Source organism: Lemur catta, chromosome 7 (genome assembly GCF_020740605.2).
Source record: "Lemur catta isolate mLemCat1 chromosome 7, mLemCat1.pri, whole genome shotgun sequence".
Taxonomy (NCBI): Eukaryota; Metazoa; Chordata; class Mammalia; order Primates; family Lemuridae; genus Lemur; species Lemur catta.
Genome location: NC_059134.1, coordinates 41,675,235 through 41,701,455, shown reverse-complemented (window position 1 = coordinate 41,701,455; position 26,221 = coordinate 41,675,235). Strand labels below are relative to the sequence as shown.

General features: G+C 48.5%; 1 protein-coding gene across 1 annotated transcript; it reads right to left on the bottom strand.

Annotated features, from left to right (window-relative positions):
- Window positions 1–1,140: 1,140 nt before the first annotated feature.
- VSTM5 (V-set and transmembrane domain containing 5) lies at window positions 1,141–25,817 on the bottom strand. Its single transcript, XM_045557115.1, has 4 exons — window positions 25,727–25,817; window positions 1,757–2,083; window positions 1,500–1,640; window positions 1,141–1,373 (listed from the first exon to the last, which is right to left on the bottom strand). The coding sequence occupies exons 1-4, from the start codon at window positions 25,815–25,817 to the stop codon at window positions 1,330–1,332; spliced, it is 603 nt and encodes a 200-aa protein (XP_045413071.1). The 3' UTR covers window positions 1,141–1,329.
- Window positions 25,818–26,221: the final 404 nt, after the last annotated feature.

Genomic DNA, 26,221 nt, shown 5'->3' with positions numbered 1-26,221 from the left:
TTCGGGGAATTTGCAGCTGAGGACAGGGAACACATCACAATCAGGATAGTACCTTGGGTCTGTAGCTATGATTATTGGAGAGAGAAAAGAGAATGGAAAATAAACTCATGCTTGCTATGAGAGCTTGCCAAATGGAAGTCGGGAAGGAGAAACGTTCAGGTAAACATGGTGACCAACAACCTGAGAGAATAAGGGCCAAGGACAGCTGTGGTCCAGTCCCCAATCTCACCTGGAGCCCCAGTGCCCCAGGGCATTTTATCAATTTCCAGTACTCACACAGTATAGTGCTTTCCAGTGTAGCCTTCCAGCGCCGTGAAGAATTCCTAGGGATGCTCGAGCTGCTCAGAGAGCCCTGTGCATACTGTGCGCTCTTCCTGATCCCCTGACCGTGAGGTAGGTAGAGGCCAAGTGTTCCCCAGCCTGAGCAGGAGACAGCAAGGGCCTGACTTGGGACATGAAGTGCTAGTGACCGAAGGGGACAGATCCAAAGCCTGAGATTACTGATTTTCCAGCTCACACGGAGGTGGCACCATCCAGCTCGTCAGGAGGCCGGAGGCCCACAGCAGAGACGAGCTGCTGTTCTTCTCACACTGGTCCACGTCTGGGCCATTGGAGGGAAAGTCCAATTAATGTTGAAATGAGGGAGGAAGAGAAAGATAATTCTCTCCCTATTCCTTGTATCCAAAGCTGGTCCCTCAGGAGTGCATTGAGCTCCTCTCCCTGAAGCTCCAAGCCACGGGGCCTCACCTCCCGGCCACTCACTACAGCACAAAATGGCACCCCCACCCCTCAGTCTCCCGCCTCTGCTGCTGAGGCAGCAGGTTGTCTGAAAGCCCCAGGTTGCCCACAATAGCTCCCACGGCAGTGTCTGCGGGGCATGAGGGGGGTTAGCAGGCAGAGCAGACGGGCACAGAGGCACAGTGAGCACGTTCCCATGCTGGCTGCGCTTCAGTCTGGAGATGCCCTGCCCTCTGACGCAGGGACTCCGCCCACGGGCCATCCCCAGGGCCAAAGCCGGCAGCCAGTACCTGCACTGTGCCGTTGGTTATGCGCCAGCACCGCCCCGAAGCTGCAGCCAAGCAAAGCTCCTGTTCAAAGCCTCAGTCACTCTTATCCTTGAGCTTAGTGTGACTTCTAGAACCGACTTTGTCCCACCCGCAGTCTTCAACTTCATGCAGTTGATTTTGTTAATGTCAGCTGTCCCTTCGGCAGCAGACGGCTGTGGCAAGACCACAGGAGGCCAACACAGGGCTGTAATAGCTGCACTTGCTCCTTTGGTTGGAGAATGGTTTCCTCTTGAGGTAGGAATGCAGTTGGGCCCAGCCTTGGCTAACACTCAACATCTTGCAGCTCAATCTCCTCAGTGGTGCTTTCTGCAAAGCAAAGGACAAGTCAGTGAGTGAAAACCAGCCACTCCATGCTTTTTTAGAACAAGATAACGCGTGCCACCCCCCAGCCTCAAAACCATGCGTGGATTATCACAGGGCCCAGGGAGTTACCTTTGAGTTTGTGTCTTCTCTTCCTCTGGAACTTATACGCACACTTATTACAAACCCACAATAAGCTGATTAATACTGCGGCCACGGCAGTGAGAAAAGCAAGAAAGACAGCGACAAGGTGCAGGTCTTCGTAGAGGATCTCTACGGGGAGGGGGTGAGGAGAAGGGGAAGATGGAGACAACGTGGCTTTTAATATCGTGCAGTCGGCCTCCCAGACACTCGCAATTCAGAGAGGTGCCCACGGGGGGCTGTCTTACCAGAGACATGTAGCATGATGGTGCCAAACTGGCTGCTCCCCAGGTGCTCGGTCACGGTGACGACATAGTAGCCAGAGTCCCTCACACCTACGCTGAAGAGCTGGATGGAGCCGTTGTCGAAGGTGCAGACTCTGTCCTGGTGGCTTTGGGAAATGTTGGCCTGCATCCCTGGCTTCCACTCCACGATCTTCTGCATGCCCCAGTTGGATGTATACGTCCATTCGATGGTGGGCACGCCGTGACAGGAGTACTCAACCGAAAACAGGATGTCTTGTTCCACAGTGGCATTGATGGTGGACTGGGGGATGTACAGCGACACGCCCTGACCTGCAGGATGACGGGCCAGATGTTGGGGCCACTAAGTGAACTTATACAATTCATTAATGCGTTTCACAAATATGTATTGAGTGCCTGTTACAGGCCAGGCACTGTCCTAGGTTCTAATGTGGGAGCTACAGTGGTGAACAAGACACAGGGCTCCCTGGAGCTTACGTTCTATAAGGGAGACATACAAGGGATAAATAAGCAAACAAGATAATTTTATGTAATGAGAAATGCTTAAAAGATAACACAACAGGGTAACAGTGACGGGTGGGGGTCGTACACAACGTTAGACAGGATGGCTAGGGAAGACCTCACAGAGGAAATGACATTTGAACTGAGACCCAAAGCACAAGGAGGAGGGGGAGACGGGAAGGGGAGGAGGGGGAGGAGGAGGAAGCATCCCTGTGGAAACACAGGGGAACAGCATTTCAGGCAAAGGGAACAACAAATGCAAAACCTACGTGGTGAGACTGAGCAAGGGGGTGTCTGAGGGACAGAAAGGTGGCCAATGTGCTGGAATGCAGTGAGCAATGCAGAGCTTTAACAGATGAGGCTAGAAAGCTGGCTGGGAGCCAAGTCATGATGTCAGGTAGTCAAGGGGGGTGGGAAAGCCATAGGAGGGCTCAGGCAGGAGGGTGATGTTCCCCATTAAGCCGAGAACGTCTGCCATGGGGAACATACTGTGGGTAAGGGGGTGCTATGGGTTGAATGTGTCCCCCAAAGTTTATGTGCTGGAAACTTAATCCCCAATGCAACAATTCTGAGGGGGGGACCTTTAAGAAGTGATCAGGATAATGCCATTATTGCAGTAGTGGGCTCTTGATAAAAGGATGAGTTCGGCCCCCTTCCCTATCTTGAACCCATGCACTTTTGCCCCTCTGCCATGGGATGATGCAGCAAGAAGGCCCTCACCAGATAAGGCCCCTCGATCTTGGACTTCCCAGCTCTAGAACCTGAGCCAAATAGATCTCTGTTCATTATAAACGACCCAGTCTCACGTATTCTGTCATAGCAGCACAAAATGGGGGGAAGAGTGGAAGCAGGGCCAGGTGCGGTGGCTCACGCCTGTAATCCCAGCATTTTGGGAGGCCCAGGTGGGAGGATCCCTTGAGGCCAGGAGTTTGAGACCAGTCTGAGCAACATAGGGAGACCCCCACCTCTACCAAAAAATAGAAAAATTAGCCAGGCGTGGTGGCACACATCTGTAATCCCAGCTACTCGGAAGGCTGAGGCAGGAAGATCTCTTGAGCCCAGGAGTTTGAGGTTGCTGTGAGCTATGAAGACACCACTGCACTCTAGCTCTCAGGCAACAGAGCCAGACCTTGTCTCAAAAAAACAAACAAACAAACAAACAAAAAAAAAACAGTCAAAGCAGGAGGAGCAGTCAGGTGGCTGCTACAGGAGGTAGATAAAAGACTGCCTTGGAGATTAGTGCGAAGCAGTCTGATTTGGGATACACACTTGGGAGTAGGGAAGACAGAACATGCTGATGTGCGGGCAGGTGAGGCAAAGAGGCATCAGAGGTTTCTGCTGAGTAAGTGGATGAACAGTAGGGCCACTGGCTGAGACTGTGAGTACATGTTCTTACACATGTCCTGAGGAGGTCCCATGTGCCAAGCCCACTGCTACTTGCTTTGCATTCATCATCTCAGGAAAGCCTCACACGACCTGTTGCCATTCTAGCAAAGACTTTCATGTAAGAAACCCCAAGCTCAGCAGGACTAAATAGCTTGTCCAAGTTCACCCTGCAGGGCTGAGATTCACACAAGGGCTGCTGACTGTAAACCTCACACCTTTAACCTCCATGCTCAAATCAAAGGTGAGCAGTTGGCAGTGGAGGGCACAAGATGTGACAAATGCCTCTCCCACAGAGAGGGGTGGTCAGGGCTGGCCTGAGGCTGGAGAAAGAACTTGGCAGGATTTGAGCTTGGAGCCTACCCCGTGGTTTCCGACTCCACTTCCTATCTAGCCGCTTCACTCGTTGGGTGCCCGGTTGCCCTGGGTCCCCTGTTGGGCGGCTCCCGGTAGCCACACCTGTCACTTTTCCAGGCCTTTCTCATTGTCCTCTCCCATCCCACCTGTGTCTCTCTCCTAGGGCCTGGCTGAGTGACTGGAAATGATCCAGTAAATTGCATGCTGAAAATACTGGGACTCATAATGGTTTTCAAGAGTTACAGCTCCTAAGTAACCAATGTTTTCTCTCCTCAAACTTTGTGTTTTTAAAAATGTTAAAGAAAAGTTGAAAGTCATGTATACTTTGCCACATTTTATCTCTCTATATATATATACATAAAAATTTTAAGTAAAAAATTTTAAAAAATTTTGCTGAACCATTTGAAAGTATGTTGCAGACATCGTGACACTTCACGTAAGAACAAGACATTCTCCTACATAACCACATTATAATATAGCCAAGAAATTAAACATCAGTATAATATTTTCTAATATATGGTATATATTCAAATTTCTCTAAATGTCCTCAAAATGACTTTTCTGCCTGCTTTTTTGTTTTAATGAAGAATCCAATCAAGGATTGCTCACCAGCCGGGTGTAGTGGCTCATTCCTGTAATCCTAGCACTCTGGGAGGCCGAGGCGGGAGGACTGCTTGAGGTCAGGAGTTCGAGACCAGCCTGAGCAAGAGTGAGACCCCCCCATCTCTACTAAAAATAGAAAGAAATGATCTGGGCAGCTAAAAATATATATAGAAAAAAATTAGCTGGGCATGGTGGCACATGCCTGTAATCCCAGGTACTCGGGAGGCTGAGGCAGTAGGATTGCTTGAGCCCAGGAGTTTGAGGTTGCTGTGAGCTAGGCTAAAAAAAAAAAGGATTGCTCACCGAATTTGGTTATCCTGTCTTATTAATCTCCTTCAATCTAGTAAAATTTTCCCACCTTTTTTTGTGTGGTTTTCATGACATTAACATTTTATAGAGTCCAGGTCAATTGTCATACAGAATGCCCCACAGTCTGATTCGTTTAGAATGAGGTAAAAATACTGCAAAGGTGATGTTTTCATGTTCATCACTCCAGGAGGCAAATAATGTGGGTTTGCCTCATTGTTGGGAAAGCTAAGTTTAATCACTTGGGTGATATCTGACAAGTCTCTTTTTTTAAGCAACAGCACCTTTTCCCCTGTCATTGGTATGCCATCTGTAAGGTGATACTTAGTGACCATGTGACCACCCTGTCACCCAGCAACTGTGCACACACACATCTTAGCATCCATCAATGAGCCTTGCCTATGCCAGTTATTTCATAGTTGGATACAAAATCACAATTTTTCAACTTTATCATTCCTCCTAAATTTACATGCTAGCATTCTTCTGTAAAGAAAAACTCTTTCTCTGTGCACCTCCCCATGCTTTTTATCTTAATGTTTCTATAGACTCATGGATTTTTTTTTTTTAAGATTTCAAACTCCATTACGATCATCATAATTTTTCCTGCTGGGTTGCCTTATATTTGGCCAGTGGGAGCCTCTTCAGGCCATTTGTGAGTTCTTTGAACGGTCTTTCACTGGTTTTTAAGCATTTCCTTGAATGGATTGCATTTTAACAAGGGCCCTCATGTTTTAAAGCCAAAGATTAAGAAACTTGGGACTGGGGAAGATTGGTGAGATCATTTTGAACAGGTAGTCTTTTTGCATTTTTGTGCTCATATCACATGGGGTGGCCACTGGTTCCACTCATGGGCCACCTTTGGGGATAGAAGCTCAGGACGAAGAGTCCTGGTCTGGTATTATGCACCCATAGGAGCTTGATAACAACAAATCAGACTCTCCAAGGTGAAAGGTGCCTTACTGGCCAACACCCAACGGGGTGGTGTAGGAATTGAAAGAGCTCACTATTCAACTTCTGCTTGACCTCTTCCTTACAGTGAGAGAGAGCTCTCTACTCACAGGGCAACCTTTTCCCATTTGGGGAAGCTGTATTTAGAAAGCTCCCTTTTATTTCAACCTGCAATCTGCCCCCTTTGTAGCAATGCAGACTACAGAAGTTCTCTCCCAGTATGTGGGAGCCCTTCAGATACCCAAGGACTGTTCCATGACTCCCTGGATCACTCCTTCTCATTCAAGCCCTCAATGTGTGACACAGTTATTCTTTAACACAGAACAAACTTCAGAGTTTAAAGCTACTGGATTAAAGAAGAACACAGAGGACAAATTCCGGGCCGGCCCTAGGAGGGCAGGATTCATGTATTTTCTTCACTCCTGGGTCCCCTGCACAATGCCTGGCATATAGTGGTTGGTCAATAAATGTTTGCTGAGTAAACGAATAAGTGAATGACCAAATATTTATAGCAACAGGAAGCACGAGCCATTTCCTGATAGGAAGGTTGCTGCTCTGGTGGTTTGAAAAATTAGGTACATCTAAAAACTGACATACATATAGGGAAGAGAACTATAATTAATTAAGGCTTATGTGCCAGTTACTATAGTATGTACTTCACAGTCATTATCTCTTTTGCTTTTTACATGACAGTAACATGCCCACATAGCTAGTAAATAAAGACAGGATTTCAATGCAGTCTGATTCCAAACCCTGTATCTCTACTTTGTGACTATCTATCTCCCTATCATCTATTTGTCTATGTTTCCTGATTTTTTTTCACAGTATTTGTTAATTGTTTATTTACCAAGAGAAACTATTCCTCAGCCCACATATTCATAGGTCAGGAACACAGGTCAGTGACAAACTTCTATGTAAATCAACCCAAAGAAATTCTTTTATATTCCAAAATCACTTTGCACTCTGAAAGACGCCACCCTTCTTCATCTCCTCAAAATCTTTCACAGAATCTAATTTCTGTAGAAATCTGCATATGCCTTCTTTCCTGGTTCACCCACAGCAAACATATACAAAGCTACAACCCCCAGCTCTGGGGGTTGATGAATGCTCTGACAATACAGAACTGCGGACACCTGGCCATGAGGCCATGCACCTGAGGTTTTGTCAAAGCACTGGAAACCATGTCCTTGATGGGTATGCCAACCTCAACATATCCTTCTTGGGTGATGGAGAAATCTACATTTCCTGATTTCTCTGACCTCGAATATGAGCAGGTGGAGTAGTGATTACTGTAAGATTTAGAGATCTACATTTATAACTAGTGACAAATCTTATCATAATCTCTGTGCATGTCATGCACCTTTTGTTAGCTGTGTTGGTCAAGGTTATTGACAGATTAGTCTCCTGGGAGACCACCAGCCCTTTTTATAGCCTTAGGAAACTTCATTTTGAGCCTTTCAGTTACTTTGGCCCAAGAAACAGCAAAACTGGAAAACAAAAATAGCAACCCCTTTCTCAGATGCTAATACACCTAGAAACTGGCTGACTGGTTCTTGCTGGTTTCTGTATTTTCTCTTGACCAGAAAAACCTCTTTTTTAAAAAAAAAAAGCTTAAAATATTTAATTGACAAAGATTGTGTATAGTCAAGGTATACAGCATGATGATTTTATATATCTATATGTTGTGTAATGATTATCACAAATTAATTAACACATCTGTCACCACCCATGCTGAACATTAGATCACCAGAGTTTGTTCGTCTTATAACTGAAATTTTGGAACCTTTAGCCAACACCTCCCCCTTTCGCAAAACCCCCAGCCCCTGGCAACCACCATTCTACTCTGTTCCTATGAATTTGATCTTCTTAGGTTCCACACATAAGTGAAATCATGCAGTAACTGTCTTCCTGTGTCTGGCTTATTTCATTCACCATAATGTCCTCCAGGTTCATCCATATTGTCACAAATGGCAAGATTTCCTTCTTTTTACAGCTGAATAATATCCATATATATATATATTTAATCCATTCATCTATCGATGGACATTTGGGTAGTTTCCATGTCTTGGCTATTGTGAATATGCTGCAATGAACGTAAGAGTGCAGATATCTCTTTGATATACTGATTTCAATTCCTTTGGATATATATGCAGTAGGATTTCTGGATTGTATGGTAGTTCTATTTTTAATTTTTTGAGGAATCTTCATATTGTTTTTCATAATAGCTGTATCAATTTAAATTCCCACCAACAGGGTGCAAGGGTTTCCTTTTTTCCACACCCTTGCCAATATTTCTTTTCTTATTTGAGACAAAGTCTCACTCTGTTGCCCAGGCAAGAGTGCCATGGCATCAGCCTAGCTCACAGCAACCTCAAACTCCTGGGCTCGAGCATCAGGTGTGAGCCAACACAACTGGCCAGGTCCGGGAGTCTTAATCCAGAAAACCATTGGAGTGGGGTGGTGAAGTGATGGACCACATTACAAAAGAATTGTTTCAAGTGGTAGTGAGGTGTAGGAGACACCTGATGTGGGACCTCCTTGCTGGGAGATCTGGAGAAAGTCCTTAATTTAGGAGAGCCTCGGCTCTCCCAGGAATGAGGAGAGATGACATGTCCAAGGCCCAGCAACAGGCCAGCCACTGAGAAAGGACACGGCACTCGCTGCTTGTCCAGGAGCTGCAGGCCCCACCACTCACCCTTCTCTGATCACCTCTGTGTCACTGGCCTCACGGTGACTGACCTACTGTCCCAATTTGCCCAAGACAGAGAGATTTCCCAGGATGCTAAAAGCAGGACAGTCATGGGCAAACCAGGCTTGGTCGCCTTATCTGAGACTCAACAAAGAAATGTCAAAGAGCAGAGAGAAAACTCCAGATAAACAACTACTTATTTCTGAGGCACCCAAGGGGCTCAGCATGGGAGAGGCAGCCAGCTCCGGTAAGGTAAGGGAGAAGCAAAGCCGTCTGCCTTTAACCCCCTGGCTCCCTAACACATACCCTGTGTCAGTATCCCAGGCGCCCCCATTTGAGCTGGGACCTTCCGCTAGGCCCTGAGCCCAGCACCCAGCACCGCACTGCCACAGCTTGCTCAACACCAGCACTGGCTCCTCGGGGGTGGCCTGGTGAAGATATGATCATCTCCATTTTACAGAGGAGCAAACAGAGGTTCCCTGAGGTTAGGTGATTCGCCCAATGTCACGGTAGGTGGCTCAACAGAGATTCAAATGCTGGGTACTTTTCACTGTCCTGATGAGCCCGGAAGTGTGTAGCAGTCGGGGAAGGGAGAAGACACTCACGTAGGCTGGGGCATAAGGGACAAGATTTTAAAAGCGCGGCAAAGGAAGCGCAACCCAGGGAGGCAGGAGGGATCTGCCAGATGCTTACGTTTGGGACCTGGTGAGTAAGATGGGCAGGGTGGCCACTGCAGGAGGAATCTGTCAGAGACAAGCGGGCAGAGGCGAACAGGCTGGAGATTACCCGAAGGAGTTCTCTCTCGGGCGGCGAGCACCCGAGGGTGTGCACACAGAGCGGTGATCTGAACTGGGCTTTGGGAAGGACAGTCTGGCAGAATGCACGATCTTATCATTTACACACATCACATGGGCTGCCCTGGGCCCACCACAGGTGCCTGCCCTTCCGGACAACCCAAAGCTAGAGCCAAACAGCTGGGGACTGCTTGAGGCGCTGGGTGCAGCAGTGCCCTGTACCTTCCGGCTGCCCTGGGCCTGTGGGGTCCGGGGAGCCAAAGTGCGCGCGCGCCACAGGTCTGCCTTAGACGGTGAGCTCTTTGTACAGAGTTTGCAACCTGTTCATCTCGGAACGCCAGCGCCCAGGACTGGGCCTGGCACTTTGTGGGTGCTCAAAATATACTGGTAAGAATAAACCAACGACATGCATGCCCTGGCTGTCAAACTGTTGCCAACTGGGAGAGATCAGGGAGGGAGTATCGGTGTTGAGCTGAGGGATACTGGACCTAGCGGAGAGAGGTGCTGGCAGGACCTCTTTCCCAGCCCCGAGTGTACAGACAGTTAAACAGCCAGGAGGAGAAATGGCACTGTTTCAAGCCACAACTAAAATATCTATGTTACTGCCCAACTCGTGCCATTCTTGAAACACGCCAGCCAGGAATTTGGGAAACACAGCTTTGTGCAGGAGGCCAGCACAGCACCCCTAATAATAGCTTTCCTGTTCAGCTACAAAGAATAGTGCTGATGACTGACATCAGTGTGATGTGCACCTGTTTGCAGGGCACCTAGCCCTTTGGCTGGCTCAGGCAGTAATTCCCCCTCAGTGCCTGACTGCTCAGAAACCAACGCGCGGCTCATCCAGGAGGAGGCTCCCCTTTGATCTTGCTGCTTAATGGCCTTGGGAAGTCAGCCAGACCCAACGACATGGACACATGCAGGTTTAGGTGGAGGCTGCCAGGCTGCTCCCCTTCATCCGGTTTCAGAATTTGTACCCAAATCAGAAAAATCACTCCAAAGCAGCAGGAGTCACCATTTCTGTTGGCAACACCTGTGAGGTACAAGATGTTATACACAACTATCACAAGCCAAGGCTGGGAAAAGTTGAATGATTTGGCTGTTCTCAGACTGGGAAAGATGAAGAAGTTTGATAACATTATGTTATCAGGAGTGTGTGGAAGTTACACTCAAACGTTACTGTGGTGATTGTAAATGGGTGTAACCTGCTTAGAGGGCAATATGACTAAATCTATAAAAATATTGAAATAGCACATACCTTTTGACCCGGAAATTCCACTTTAAAGAATTATCCTACAGTTAACATAGGTACATAGATGCAAAGATGTATGTGTCAGTGTTGTCATGAAGCTTACTATGGTCAATTGTAATAGCAAAAGATTGGCGATATACCTATGTGTTCACTGGTAAGGGACCGGTTAAATAAATTATCAATCAATATTCTTGCTTTGGAATACTACAGAGACATTCAAAAGAATGAGGTACATCTATATGTATTGACATTAGATGATCTCAAAAAATAATGAAAAAAGCACAGGGTAGAACAGTGTGTAGAGAATGCTCCCACTTGAATAAAGTACTTATATGTGTATACACACATTCACACATACCCAGATGAACACACAATTATCCGTATAAGTGCACAGAACATCTCTGGAAGGTTACTCTAAAAACCAGGACCTGTGGTTGTCTTTGGGGAGGAGACTGGTTATCTGGAGTGGAAGGAAGCTTTCAATTTCACTCTATACCCTTTGAACAGTTGGAATATTTTAGCAAGTTTGTGAATTAAAAAATAAAAAACTGTCATCCTAAAAATAAAAAAAAAATGCAAAGACTGGGTTTGAGTCCCAGATTTTTCACATTTGGAAATGTTAGTTATTTACATTCACACAATTGACAAAGTACTTCACAAGCATTATCTCAGCCTGTGCAGGCAGTCAGGAGACTCGGACCAAGGGATTATGCATTCTCCTTCCTGGTCACTTGCTTATTTGATCACTACTTTACAGATGAGGAAACTGAGGCTCAGAAACATAATAAATGTCCACATTTTTGTTAAGTAAAAAATCAGAACTGAGACCAGAACCCAAGTCTCTTTTCACTTTCCCACAGCTGCCTTTAATAAGATAAGACACTTTAGTATAGAGGTGGAGTTTTACATGTCTTTTATATTTCCCCAAATAGCGCATCACTCAGTGCTGGCAAAGATTTGACAAGAAGCAAGAGTCTAGACCTCCACTGTCCAATAGAGTGGCTGCTAGCCACATGTGGTTATTGAGCACTTGGGGTTGGTTAGTCTGAGCTGGGCTGCATGCAGTGGCTTACACGTGTAATCCCAGTGCTTTGGGAGGCTGATGTGGGAGAATAGCTTGAGTCTAGATGTTTGAGGCTGCCGTGAGCTATGATTGTGCCACAGTACTCCAGCCTGGGTGACAGAGCAAGGCTCTGTCTCTAAAAACAAACAAAAAAAGTATATTTATTATTTTAACAATACAAGCTGATAGGGGAGAAAAGATTTTAAAAATTGGCTAGTCTAAATTGAAATGTGCTCTAAATGTAAAATGCACACTATATTTTGAAGACTTAGTACTTAGTATGTAATATAGGATGTAAAACATCTGATTAATAATTATTTTACATTGATTACATGTTGAAATGATCTTTCAGATATACTGGATTGAACGAAACATATTTTTAAAGTTAATTTCACCTGTTTCTTTTTACATTTTTAATGTGACCACTAAAACATTTAAACGTACATATGTGGCCCACATGTGTGCCTTGCATTATATTTGTATTGAACAATGTTGGTGCAGACTATCACTTCTCCAACCCCTTGCGAAAAAAAAAAAAAAAAAAAAATCCTGTTCCCTTGAGGTTGTTCCACTCTAGCCCCCTCTCAACAATGTAAGCTCTCTGTCCCTGTCTTTCCTCTCCATTCTTTAAGCATGCTGACACCTTTTACTGCAAGTTACAGCATCATCCCGGGTACCTCCAGCACCCCCATGGTCAGTCCATCCAGCAACCTCATCTACAGGAACATCCCCTTCTACTCTACCTCAGTCTCCAGAAAACCAGCATGTTCTGACCACAACCTTCTCTCCTTCCTGCTTAGCGTTCAACCCCTCCTTTTTTTTTTTTTTTGAAATGGAGTCTTGCTCTGTCACCTGGGCTAGAGTGCTGTGGCGTCAGCCTAGCTCACAGCAACCTCCAACTCCTGGGCTCAAGTGATCCTCCTGCCTTGGCCTCCCAGAGTACTAGAATTACAGGTGTGAGCCACCATGCCCGGCCCAACCCCTCCTCTTGGCCTCAGCAGTCCTTCCACTCAGACTCCCTCTACTTCTCCCCATCCAGCCTTCTCACTGCCCTCCCTACCCAGCCTCGCTTCCATGGCCCGCCTTGCCCTAAGCACGCCTGCCAGTGCTTTAAACTCCAGCCTGTCTGCTCATCATATCTACCTGGCAAGCCCCTAGCCCCAGATCAACTGTCAAGTGCAGATGTACTTTCTTCTCTGCCCCTATCTGAGTAGCCAGCCCTGCAGGAGGATGTCCCACTGCAGAAGTTCTTCAGAACAACAAAGCTCGTTGTTTCCAGTGTAGATTCAAGATCACCAAATTCAAGAGCGCCTCCATACTGCTAGACAATTTTACTATGTATTTCACATAAATTCACTCCTTCTTTGTCCCAGTTACTATGACAATCTCCCTCCAATCTCTTTGGACCTTTAAATTCCTTTGCATTCTCAGCAGATGACCTCCTCCTCCTGGGACACTGCTGACCACTCTCCCCTGCTTGAGTTGTTTGTGGCTCTGGGCCATCACGCTCCCCAGGTGTTCTTCCTGTCTCTTTCCAAGGCTCATCCTCTTTGCTATAGTATGAATGTCTGTCCCCTCTGAAACTCATGTTGAAACTTAATCCCCAATTTAAGAGTATTAAGAGGTGTGACCTTTAAAAGGTGACTGGGTCATGTGGATTGAATTAATCCATTCATGGATTAATGGATTAGTGAGTTCACAGGTTACTGGGTTATCCCTAGAGTGGGTCTGTTATAAAAGCCAGTTTGGTTCTCAGTGAGCCTCTTCACCAGATGATGGCCTGTGTCAACACGACTTGGTACTCTACAGAGAGTAACCACCCGCAAAAAGGCCTTCCAGATGTGGCCTTTCAACCTTGGATTTCCCAGCCTTCAGAATTGTGAGAAATAAACTTTTCTTTATAAATTACCCAGTCTGTGGTATTCAGTTATAGCAACAGAAAACGTACTAAGATACTCTTTGATTTGCCATTGAATGATGGAGTTCCTTGAGGCTTGGTGCTAGGCCCTCTCCTGTACTCTGTATTCTCTCCCTAGGCAATCCCATCCATGCAAACAGCTCTTAGTCCAGTTACATCCAAATTCATATCACCAACCTGCACTGCACCTGAGTGTCAGACTCATGAATCCAACTGTCTGCTTTATATCTGCACTCGACAGTTGACAGGCACTTCAAAATCAACACCTTTAAAGATAAAGTAAATGTATGCACAGTTGTGTCTATTTCCCTTAACTATCAGGGAAGATACAGAAGAAACTGGTAACTAGTTGGTTCCAGAGGGTAAGGGGAAGACCTAGGTGGCTAGAGGACAAGAGTGGGAGACTTTTAAGTATACACATTTGATTTTGGACTGTGTGCATACTACCTATTCAAACATAATCAAAATTTAAAAGAATTCAATCCATTTAAAACAATAAATGTATAATTTCTTCTCTAAATTTGGTCTTCTGGTGTCTCTAACCTGAGTGAAAGGCTCTCACAGCCAGTCAGCTCGACAAGACACTATCCTGACACTTCCTCCTTCCTCACCCCTCACATCCCATCTATCAATTTGACCTACAAAATGTAACTTGAATCTGACCTCTGTGCTCTCCTTCTTCCACCATCACCCTAGTCGGAGCCACCGCCTCATGTATGGTGACAATGGTCTCCTAATTTGTCTCGCTGTGCCTGCTCACTCCCCCCAACCTATTGTCTATATAGTATCCTGAGTGGAAGTTTCTTTTTTTTAATTTATTTTTATTATTTTTTTCTTTTTTTAGGTTGTAAGTGGAAGTGATAGTTTCAAAACTTAATTGCATCTTGTCACCCGCCTGCTTGAAACCCTTGTGTAGCTACCTATTGCTCTAGGAATAAAGTCAAAACTCCTTCAAACGCTTAACTGGCCAAGCATGGTCTGGCCCTGCCTGCCATTCAGGCCTCAGTGTCCTCAGCGTGCCATGCCTTCTTACCCTGGGCTCCCAGAGCCTGCCCTTTCTTCAGCCTCTTAGATTCATCATGTTCTCTCCCACCACAGGGGCTTGGCGCATGCTGCTCCCTCTGCCCTTGTTTGCCTGTTAACCTTTATTCGTTTTTCAGACCACAACCATTATCTCTTCCGGGAAGCCTCTCCCAACCCCAGGCTAGGTCAGGTCTCCCCTTACGTGTTTTCATAGCACCTTTCCATCATAGTAACTATCACAGTCAGTATACACTTGTGTGAGTATTTAACACCAGTTCCCCTTTAGATTGTAAGTTCCATGAGGGCAGGAGCTTCCTATTTGGTTCCCTGTTACAGCACCAGAACCCTGCAGAGTGCCTGGCACATGGATGGGAATTCCCGAGCAGTGACTACCCCTTATAGGATTATACATCCCATCTGGGGGTGTGGGGTGCAGAACCCAGGACTATGCCAAGCTGAGCACAGCATCAGGGGTTAGGACCCCACAGCCAGCTCTGGTGGGATCTTTGGGACCCAATTTACCTCCTTTTCCCAGTCTGAAATATATATGTGATCCTCCCGTCTAAACTGCCCTGTATCACACACAGGCATGTGTGTGTACCCATGCTCTGTTGTATGCACTCACGCACAGAGCCCAGTTTCTGAATTTCTGGCAGATGGGGGCCATATGTGGAAAGAATCCCAAGGGATTGTACCAGGGAAGCAAGGGCTTCCGAGGAGATGAGTCAGGCAGATGTGGGTTCAAATACCCATCTGCCCTTTATTAATACCATGACTTTGGTCAAGTTAGCTCAAAGTCACTGAGCCTCTCTTCCTCATCAGTAAAACAAGGATGGCCACAGCCACCTCAAAGATCGGATACGTTAAAAGGAATAAAAGTGAACGCTATATGCCAAACACTTAGCACAGCGGGGCTATATGCTATATAAGAATCCCAGGTCTAACGAGAAGACAATTCATGGTGTGAACGAACACATCCATGAAAAATGTAATTTCTAACACAAAGAAAACAGGCAAACTACTTCTCCGACCCCTGAGTGGAAACTTAGCAGACTGCACATACCAACGGCACCACTGGTTCCGGGCCACCGGGATGGAGGGATCTGCGGTGGGAGCAGCGGTCCGGGAGGAGGGCAGGACGCAGGCTGGGGATCCGGGGAGCACGCGCGCAGCCCAAGACTCGGCCTCTGTTTCCGCCGCACTCGCCAGAGCCCGGCGAGTCTGCGCAAACCCCTTCGCCTCCAGGACCCGCCATTGCCTCATTTGTAATTAGGGGTCAAGGTGGCTTGGCTGTCAGTGACTCAATTTTTAAAACCCAAGACAAAGGAAACCATATGGGTGACACAGCTTGACAGCCAGGAACAATTCTGGGGGCACAGGGCCTCCTTTCTCTGATTTCTTACCCAGAGGAAGCCCTGACTACAGGCCTTGAGAACCCAACCCAGTCTCCTTCCGGTCAACAAGCATTTGGGGAGGGGCGGGGTCAGCGACCTACACTTCCGGAGCACCGTTCACCGTTCCGGGTCACCGCTCCCCGGCAGGCCGTTACTAGAGACCAAGGCCCTGCAGAGAGGGCCTGGCCAACTCGCCTCTCCGCTTCAGGCTATTGGGCCAAGGCTGACCACCTGATCTGAACTGGGCCAATCAGATTCTCTCTCCAGAGTCTGGCCTTGGGCCTGGGGCCTCCTTGGTCCCTGGGGTCCTGGGAGAGCGGTGATGCTGCATCGAGGCGCAGTAACTGTGGCGGAGAAAGCCAGTCTTGGTGTGAGAGGCTGCCCGGGAGAGACAGTGCTAACGTCGCCCACGGACTGCTGGGGAGAGGGGCTGCCGCGGGTCCAGCTGGCTTCTGGGATCCTGGTTCCAGGTCAGGGGAGAGACCTGCTCCTCTGTCCTTGGCAGACACCTCTGTTTCCCTCTAAACACACTTTCCCTTGGGCATCTCCTGTTCCTTAGAAGTTACTTAGCCTCTCTGACTCTGTTTCTTCATCTGTCAAGTGGGAATACCAAAGCCTATTTTGCATGTCTGTGAAGACGTGCAGTAAGCACTTTTTGAGGTAGATCCAAAAACAAAACAAAACAAAAATCATAGTCCACCTGTGCTAGCTGGAGGATGAGGAGCAATGGCGTGATCAGGGGCCTGGCAATGCATGGGCAGGAGCTGCAGGCTGCAGGTGAGGATGGAATCTAGGTAGTGGTTGGTCCCACCCAGGCCTGCTCTCTACCCAGGGCTCCCACCCTTTTTGCCTGCCTGAATTGTGTCTCCTCCCAAAAATATGTTGGCATTCTAACCAGTACTCAAAATGTGACCTTATTTGGAGATAGGGCCACTACAGAGGTAATCAAGTTAAAATGAGGTCTTTAGGGTGGGTCCTAATCCAATATGACCGGTGTCCTTCTAAAAAGGAGAAATTTGGACACAGAGACAGACATGCACGCAGAATGCCATGTGAAGATGAAGGCGGAGAGATCAGGGAATGCCTCTATAAGCCAAAGAATACCAAAGATCGGCAGCAAACCACCTGGAATAGTCTTCCTCACAGTCCTCAGAAGGAATCAGCCCTGCTGACATCTTGACCTCACACTTCTAGACTACAGAACTGTGAGACAATAAATTTCGGTTGTTTAAGCTGTGCAGTTGTGGTCATTTGTTAAGGCAGCCCTAGTAAACAAATACATGGCCCTTCTGTGGCTTTTGTTTCCAGCCTTCAGGTATCTAGTTTTCCAATTGGAAAGGACTGAATCAGCTAATCCAGTTATTTTCCAATCTTAATGGAGCATTAGACCATCTAGAGAAGTTTTTAAAAACACTACCCTATCAAGGTTCATCCATGTTGCATAAAAAAATAAAAATAAAAACACTACCCTATACTAATGAAACTCCCCGTGTGATTCCTGTGTGCAGCCAAGATTGAAAACTACAGAGCTAATCCACACTAAGGTGTTAGCAGCTCAAGGCCACTTATATATAACTTCTTCACAGGGGCACTTTAACAAAGCCTAAAGTCAAAGGAATGTGTGTGAAAGAGGAATGTTTGAGACACTAGTGACAGCCCTTTCAGGGAGATATTTGTGGGAAGTGGACTATTTCTGGTGTCCCTCAAATTTTACTGTATCTGGATGGTCCTATTTCTAGTGATGCTTTGGGGCCTTAGGAGGAAGAACAGGTAGGTTGAGTGATTCTGTTTGCTGCCTCCACCCTCTCCAATACTTCAGCTTGGTGGTTCTCAGCATTTAGCTGCATTAGAATCACCTGGAGCTGACTGTCAAAACCCAGATTTCTGGCCCCATCCCCAGTTTCTCATTCAGTAGGTGTGAAGTGAACCTCAAGAATTTGCGTTTCTAACAAGTTCCTAGGTGATGCTGCTAGTGGTCCCAGGACTACAATCTTAGAACTTTGGCAGAAATGATTTTATAAGACCTTAGGGCAAAGGGGGCACCGAGGATGCTCTCAAGGATCTCAGCAGGCCAGGCCCCTCCTCTCCTGCACCAAGACTGCTACAGCCACTTCTGCCAGCCAGGGGACCCCTCTGTGGACAAGCCTGTGGCACAGTACTTTCTATCTTGGAGAAGGGAAGTCTTTGAACACCCAATCATAGCCAGAGGGCCCATGGGTAAAAATTGAAAGAAGACAGGTTCTTGGGAACAGAATTGAAGCAGTGTTTGCAGAATGGATGCATTCATGGACTCGAGAGTCAGACTGGCTTGTGTTCAAAATTTAGCTCTGCTAGAAACAACTGAGTGACCTGGGGTAAATCACTTAATTTCTTTCAGCCTCTGTTACAGTACCTATGAAATAAAGACAGTATAATAGTGCTGTGCCCACCTCCTGCAGCAGAGTAAAGTTTAAAGGAGACAATACATGTAAAGAGCTTAGCATAGTTTCTAACACTTGGTGATCGCTCAGTAGATACTAGCTGTTATTAATGAGAATTCTTTGAAGATGTGCAGAGCTTCTTACTAAAGTAGTGAACTCTTTATCCCCAGGAGGCAGAAGCAGAAGCTAGAGTTGTACCAGAGATTGACGCAGTAGATCTGGGACTGCGGGCTGGAATGTTGGGTAGAGGAGGCAGGTTCTTCCATCCAGATCACATAGTAGGCCTAGAACTGGAATGAGCATTTGTAAAGCCGTGATTCTTTTCTGAAAGTGTGGCAAGAGATTGGGTGACCTGAAATTCCTCTCTATGGAATTCCTTCCAGAATCTTTCTAGCACACCTTTTCCAGGCACAAGGAAGAGCCACCCTTGCTGGAAGGTTGGACTCTTTCCTGAAAGGCCATGGGCTATGGAAATGTCACTGCCATGATTCTAATCAGATGCCAAGGAAGTCAGGCAAGATGGTGGCAACTGCCTCACCCTGCACAATATTGGGGGGTGGGGAAGTGGAGGGGTTTGCCCTCTGTGAAGCTGGGCTGCAAGACGTAGGGCCAGGCCTGGGCCAGTGGCCGGCCTGGGAAACTGGAGGGTGGGGTCAGTAAATGTGTTGAACAGGAAGACAAGGGAAGAAATGAGGTGGTGTGATCTCCTGAAAATTCTTTTGGAGGGACTTTATGGGATGCCTGAAAGCACTTGGAAGAGGGTGATACAGTGATCAAAAGATAATTCAGGTACACACATGCGTTAGAGTACCACAGGTTAGAATAAATACTCCTCCAAAGAAATTAATGGGCCCATTCATCTCTGTCCTTTAGGTTTTTGTTTAAACATCACTTCTTTCAGGAAGCCTTCCCCACTTCCTCAGCACCAGGTTAGGGGCCCTAGTTCTGTGTTCCCCATTGTTCCCTGTTCCACTCTAGCAACACATCTCTTCCACTCTGTTGTAATTCCTCTCGATGAACGGTTCACCCTCCTACAACTGTCAGCTATGTGAACACAGGGGCTGGCCCATCTTGTTCTCCACTGAATCCCCAGAGCCTAGCACAGTGCCTGGCCCTGTGGGCGTCCCATAAACACCTGCTGAATGAATGAATGTCTTTAGGCAAGCCCCTCAGCCTCTCTGAGCCGCAGTTTCTGCACCTATTAAATGTGACTAATCATGCTTCTTTGCAGGATTTCTGTGAAGATGAATCGAAAGCAGCTGTTACAGCACCTGGCATGAAGTAAGTGCTTAGTAAATAGTCACAGTTAGCATTGTCCTGTAATTGTTATTAAGAGTTATAAAAAACTCAGGAGATACTGGCTTTTCTTCCCTTTAGTTGGCTGGAGGCTATTAATAGTGATCTTTCTAAGCGACACATCTGGCTGTGTCTTCCCTGGCTCTGAATGATCTCAGTAATCTGGTCCCAGTTTTCTTTCCCTTCCCCATCTCTCACGACTCCCTCCCACCCCGAGTTCCAGGTGTACCACTGGGCTTTTATCCGCTCAGCCTCAGCTCAGATCACCCCTCCCCTTCTCAGGTTCCTGCTTAAGCTTCCAATCTCCTCTGCCAGCCCCACCAGGCTCCCACAGCAGAGTTGCAGCCTGCCTTGCACTCGAGTTAGCTGAGTGACTGCCCTCTCCCGTGTTAGAAGGGGCGGCGGGCACCTCATTGTGCTTAGGCCTGAATCACCAGCACACTGCAGTATGTGACATTAGGGATGACTCCTTCAAGCAGGGGCTGGCAAATTGACTAACCACCTGACATACAGGAGCAAGTTCTCGTTCAAGAATCCCTGAAATCCTACCCCAAAGTACGGAGAAGGCCTGGCTGATGGGAAGAGGAGAGGGGAGTCCTGGTGTTCTGCTTCTAGGCATTGGCTTCCCAAAGGAACGTGATCCAGCCCCACAGTGAGCGGGGGCAGGGGTCTCCTATTAGTACAGGACAGTCAGTTAGAGGAGCTTCATGTTAGGTTCCTTTGCCTGTGCCTGGTGCCAAGGGACCCAAGTGTCCCTGCTCCTCTGGCACTAGTGAAGGGCCTATCAGAGGAATTATTCCAGCACCTTCCCCCAAGACCTTTCCAAGCTCCATTTCCTTAACTGTCAGGCAACTCATCAGATTGAATACAGGGAAACAGACAGGAGCTGAAAAATCTGGTTTAACTGAAGAATGGTCACCACTTCTACTAGCCTAGGATGAGAGAAGCTGCTAGCGCTCACGTACCCCACTGCTAAGAACCTTCTCTCTCCCTGCTCACCTGACTACCTCCTACTTGGCCATGAAGGCTGCCTCCTCCCTACTCCAAATGGAGCTAACTGCTTTTCTCAGTGCCCCAGGGCATGTGACATTAAATCATAGGTTCAGGTTCTGACTTCCCCTCCGGGATACTCAATTCCCCAGTGTAGGCCCCAGCTCCTGGCATGCTACCCCAAGCACCATAGGTGTTCAGGAACTATTTCTTGAACCAAACCAAACTTCACAGCCAAGCAGCCTTGTCTCCTGCCTTAAGCCTGGTGGAAAAGTATTTACAGGTTTGTCAGGATAAAAACACAAATCAGACATAGGCGAGACTCTACAACACAATGGTGGGTGTTCTCCCACCTCCCGTCAAGCTGTGTCCATAGGGCAGGACTAATGGAGGGATCTGGAGATGGTCTAGTCCAGTAGCTTTCTGCTGGGCCACCCACTGGAATTACTGAGGAGCTTAAAAGCAAAACGACACAGTGCCAGGGGCCTGCCCTCAGAAATACTGATTTCATTGGTTTGGAGTAGGGCATGGGTATCTGTCATTCTTGCAAGCTCCCCAGGTGGTTCTAACATGCAGCCTTGGTCGAGAACCACTAAGCTCACCGACTCTCTACCCTGTGCGCTCAGAGAAGGCTGACCTCACATACGGGGTTTACGGGCAGTGCTGGGGCAGCAACTGGTGCTTCGGGCCCTTCCCCTCTGCCAGCTGGGGCTTCTCTGCAGCGGGGCTCCTCTCTGGGGCCAGCATGGCACAGGCTGAGCTGCCCCCCGGGGTGCACCTCAGCAGGGGGAAAGGCCTGTGTGCTTCCTTGGCCAAGGAATGTCCTGTGCTCCCTTTACTGCCCAGAGTGTCATTTCCTCTTTGCCCACAGGGCTGACTGGTGCTTTCCCAGCCCAGCAAACATTTCATTTTCCAACTTTGAATTTGCCAGTCCCCTTCCCTCCCACTCCCATTCCTGCTGGATAAGTACATCCTTTCCTGCCTGTTTCTTCAGGGGAAACCCAGGTACAGGGAGAGCAGCATGTCGAGTGCACAAGCTGTGGGGCTGCGGTGTCAGTGGGGTCTCTGAGGGGGCACTGGCTAAGTTCCAACCGGTGCATGCTAGTGCAACACCCACTCCCTCTTCTCTTGCCAGGCCCCCACAGGAATCGTGCAGGTATTTTATGAGCACCTGCTCTGTGCCTGCAGTGTTCTTTTCCAGCCTGTCCTGCTGTATACACTTGCTCAGTCTTTCAAAACCTAACCCCACTTTCTCTAGGAAGCTTTTTCTGACTCCCTAGGCTTCCCTAGTGACTGGCAGAAGCCACACATGTCCTCTCTGGAAGAGCTCAACTTCAGGCCAAAAGAGATTGTAGCAAAGAGATTGCACCGAAGCTACTGATTTGTAACATGCATCCTGACTTTAGATGTATTAAAATGTTTTAAAAGGAAAGAAAAAGGAGTCCTATAGTGGATGAAGAATATAGCTGTCCTTAGGACCTGGGGATAATGGAGAACAGAGGGTCCCCTGGCCCCAGCCCCTCTCCCAGACCTGCAGGGAGTACACTCAGGAAGGCCATTTGAGATCAGAAATGAAGAAACTTCTGGTTGACTCTCCCCCTCACTTAACTGCTTCAGTTTAGTCCTCAGGTAGCTTTTGAGTTCCAACCCTGTGGGGAGGTGTGTGTGCAGGGGGTGCCTGTCCCTGGGCATATCACTAGCACTCCACACAGCACCCTGTGTTAGGGGTCTGCCTCTCCCCGGAGTGAGGGCTAAAAGCTGAAAGCTTAAATGCCATCAGGGGGTGTGGCTAAGTAAAAAGCATATTTATATGGTGACATATGTACAGCAGTTGAAAGGAATGCATTGCCTTATCAACATGGATAGAGCTTTAAAAAAATGGTGTAAAAACTAAGTTGCTGAATAACAAGCACAGCATGATTGCATTTTTTAAAAAGTACACTGAAAACCCACATTTTCCAGTGGGTCCATTTGTATGTAGGCACAACTATTTTCTATAAATCTAAAAGGCCAGTGCAGAATAAGTTCACACCTCATTTGTCTCTGTTTCATCGGGGGCCAGCACGCAGAGCTGGGCGCAGCATGGGAGGTGCTCTGAAAATGTGTGCCACATGGAGGCTGCCTGGTGGCAGGGGTGATGGATCTGGAAGTCTCCTGAGGACCTCAAGGGGATTCCTCCTACACCAGCTCCCTCCCCTTCTCCTCCATCCCCATCCTCCGCTAAGCCCAGAACCCACAGCTCCACTCTGCTTGTGGCTGCTCTGGGTCTGCCCACTTCCTCCTCAGACCCGGATTCAGCCCGACCCTGTTCCATTTTCCTGGGGACTGGGCTGTGAGTGACTCACGGGGGCCACCTCCTCCAGCCCTGCCCCACAGTGTTAAAGGATGCACACGCACGTGTGTGTGTGTGTGTGTGTGTGTGTGTGTGTGTGTGTGTGTTGGGGGAGCTGGCTGCTTCTTAGAAATTGGGGTTGGAACAAGAGAAGCCAGTTGACTGGGGCCCAGGTCATTAACTAAACAGTCCTACTATGGTCTTGGACTGATCTGCTTCCAAATAAGAGGGAGCGCTGGGTACTCGTAGGCCTGAGGGCTAATTTAATATGAAAGGACATGGACAAGGTTTCTAGAAAGATGCTTCACCCTGGCCTGCTGGGGGGGCCTGTCAGCTTTCCAAGGGGACAAGCCTATAAGTCCTTGTCCTGGTCAGCTCAGGCTGCTGTAACAGATTACCACATACTGGCTGGTGTGGCTTAAACCACAGACATTTATTTATTTCTCATAGTTCTGAAGAGGCTGGGAAGTCCAAGATCAAGGTGCTAGCAGAATCAGTTTTTGGAGAGGGTCCTCTTCCTGACTTGCTAACAGCTGCTTTCTTGCTATGTCCTCCCATGGCAGGGGAAGAGAGAGAAAGAGAGAGAGAGAGATATTAAGATGTGGTCTCTCTTTCTCTTCTTATAAGGACACTAACCCCATTATGGGGGCCCCACCTTCATGACCTCACATAAACCTAATTACCTCCCAAAGACCCCACCTCCAAATACCATCACATTGGAGGTTAGGGCTTCACTGTATAAATCTGAGCTGGGGGTTGGGGACACAAACATTTAGTGTCTATAACAGTGCGATTTATAGAGGAAAGACTTCAAGCACAGACTGTCTCTGTGTGTTGTGGGCATGCTTTAACACAGACTTTAGTGTAAATGATGAACACCAGAGTTTCTGGATGAAAGCTTTTGACAGAGGCTGGAGAGGCAGCAAAGGGAGGCAGCTGGTGAGAGGAAGGAGGCCCCCTCTATCTACATCCTTAGGACTGGCCCTAAAGCACAGGCCTCATTCTTGTGGGCACACATTCACTCAACACCTTTTAAGGTGCACATCCTAGCTAGCGTTGGGCAAGCGCTAGGGCCCCAGAGCTGAAAAGAGTGCTTGCAGCTGTGCAAGAGATAGGTCTAGTCCATGGATAACTGCAAACTTTCACCAGTGCTCCAGGTTTGCACATGCTGTGCTCTGTCTGGGACACCGTGCATTCCCTCCGTCCCATTCCCCTGGCTGCTCCTATCCATATGTTAGGTCTGGGGTAGGTGAGGCTCCCTAAGAAAGGTTTGCTTTGGTTTCCCAAGTCTGGGTTCTGAGCCTCTAGGGCTCCCAAAGTGAGTTGCCTTTTGCCTCTCAAGGCTTGCCACTCCAAGGGTGGCAATCTTGCAATCTTGTTTTCTTTCTGTCTTCCCCGTGAGACCCTAAACTTCCCGAGGACAAAGCTGTGAAGCAATGTATCGAGTCCTGCAGGTACTTCCTGCAGGGAGAGGGTACAGTCAACGTGTGAATGAATGACCGCATCGTATGCTGTGGCAAATGGCTGGCATCTACCAAGGCTGGTTAAGAATGGTGACTGGAAACCTGTGCTAGGGGGTTGAAAAACAACAGAAAACGCCACTGCAATGACAAACAGACCCACACACCTGCAGAGACTAACCACCAGCTATTTCTTGATTCACAGCCGCCAAAGGAACATGCCCCAGTTTTACTGGGTTTCTGAGATTTGCAACCTCCAGTGCTGGGTTCTAGCCAGAGAGGGTAAAGGTCGAGTGTTCAGATTGCTCAGTTTGAGTCCTGGCTTCACCACTAAGTCGCTGGGCACCCCATACAAATAACACAACTTTTTTGCGTCTCAGTTTTCTCACTTGTGAACAGGAATAAGAGTAGCACTTATTTCATAGGGTTGCCCTGAGGATTCAATGACATAAGTCTCTTGAAGTCTGATGGCTGGGGAAGGCTTAAGTGCTTAGTAAGCGCTGGCTCTTACTGTAGGTCCTTTCACCTCCAGCGGCCCTGCTCTGGTCACTCACTGAGCCTCAGTTGGCCATATGTACGATGGGAATGATGATGTTAATAATTAAATGAGAAAGTAAAAGCTGCGTTATAATCTGCTGTTTGTGTCATGGGAGTTTGTGGGATTGTGCCTTACATTCAGACTCACCAGGCTGGGGATTCTAGGACTCAGCCCCCCAAATCCATCTGCCATGGGCTCCGGTGGTGAGGACCATCTCGGCCCGAGGAATTCAGGCCCCAGCGCCCAACCCATATATGCCCCCAGAGCCCTTTTTCCTCCGGAGCAGGCTGCCGGGGTTCTTCTCAACGGCCGGGAAGCGCGCGGAACGCACAGATGCCCCGGGAAGCCCACGGAGGGGCGGAGGGGGCCCACCGTAGGGGGCGGGTCCGTGCGCCCTTGGGGGCCGCAGTCTGGTTATTCCAGGAAAAAGAAATAAAAATTGTTGCAGAGGAGACGGCCACCGGGCTGGGAGCCGGTTATCTCCGGGCCGGCTTCCGGCTCCGATAACTGCCGGCGGGCTCGCCGGGCGAGGCTGGCGCCCCGAAGTGGCCCAGGGCGCAGGGCGCTCCGCTCTGCCCCGGCTCCTCCGGCCGCGCCCGGCCCGCGAGGCAGCCCCAGCCCGAGCCCGCCGCGCCCTCCGCCGGGCAAGGTGGGCGACCCGCCCGCGCCCCCGCCCCGCGCCCGAGCTTACTCTGCAGACAGCCGGCTGCGGCCAGGCAGAGGGCGAAGAGTCCCAGCGAGATGCCTCGGGTCTTCCTCCTGCGGCTCGGCAGAGGCCTCATGAGCAAGCCCGGGGCGGCACGGGCTGCGCACCGGCTCCTCTGGCGGCGCGGGCCGGGCTGTGAGCTCGCCGCGCCGCCGCCCGCCCGCCGCCTTCGCTCTCCTCCTCCTCCTCCTCCGGCTCCTGCAGGTTCTCCAGGGCTAATGCAGATGAGCTGGTTGTACTCTGGTTGAACCAGTTCCCAAGGAGAGAGAGAGAGAGAGTAGGAGAGAAGGGGATGGGGAGGGAGGCAGGGAGAGAGAATATGAATATGGGCAGGAATGGGAATGCACACACTCGGAGGCAAATGGCAAATAATGAGCCGTCTCCTTCCGTTCACACCCAGTTTACTGGTGTTGATTCAAGATTCAGCTGGATGCTGGGTGGCAGGAAGGAGGGAAAGTACTGGCTATTGCCCGAGGACCT

What these genes read in the sequence shown, in the direction of transcription:
- VSTM5 (XM_045557115.1), bottom strand. Translation starts at nt 25,817, where the DNA reads ATGAGGCCTCTGCCGAGCCGCAGGAGGAAGACCCGAGGCATCTCGCTG. An exon ending in CGCAGCCGGCTGTCTGCAGA is followed by an intron (nt 2,084 to 25,726) that starts GTAAGCTCGGGC and finishes GTCATCCTGCAG; the next exon opens with GTCAGGGCGTGTCGCTGTAC. An exon ending in GAGAAGACACAAACTCAAAG is followed by an intron (nt 1,374 to 1,499) that starts GTAACTCCCTGG and finishes TTTGCTTTGCAG; the next exon opens with AAAGCACCACTGAGGAGATT.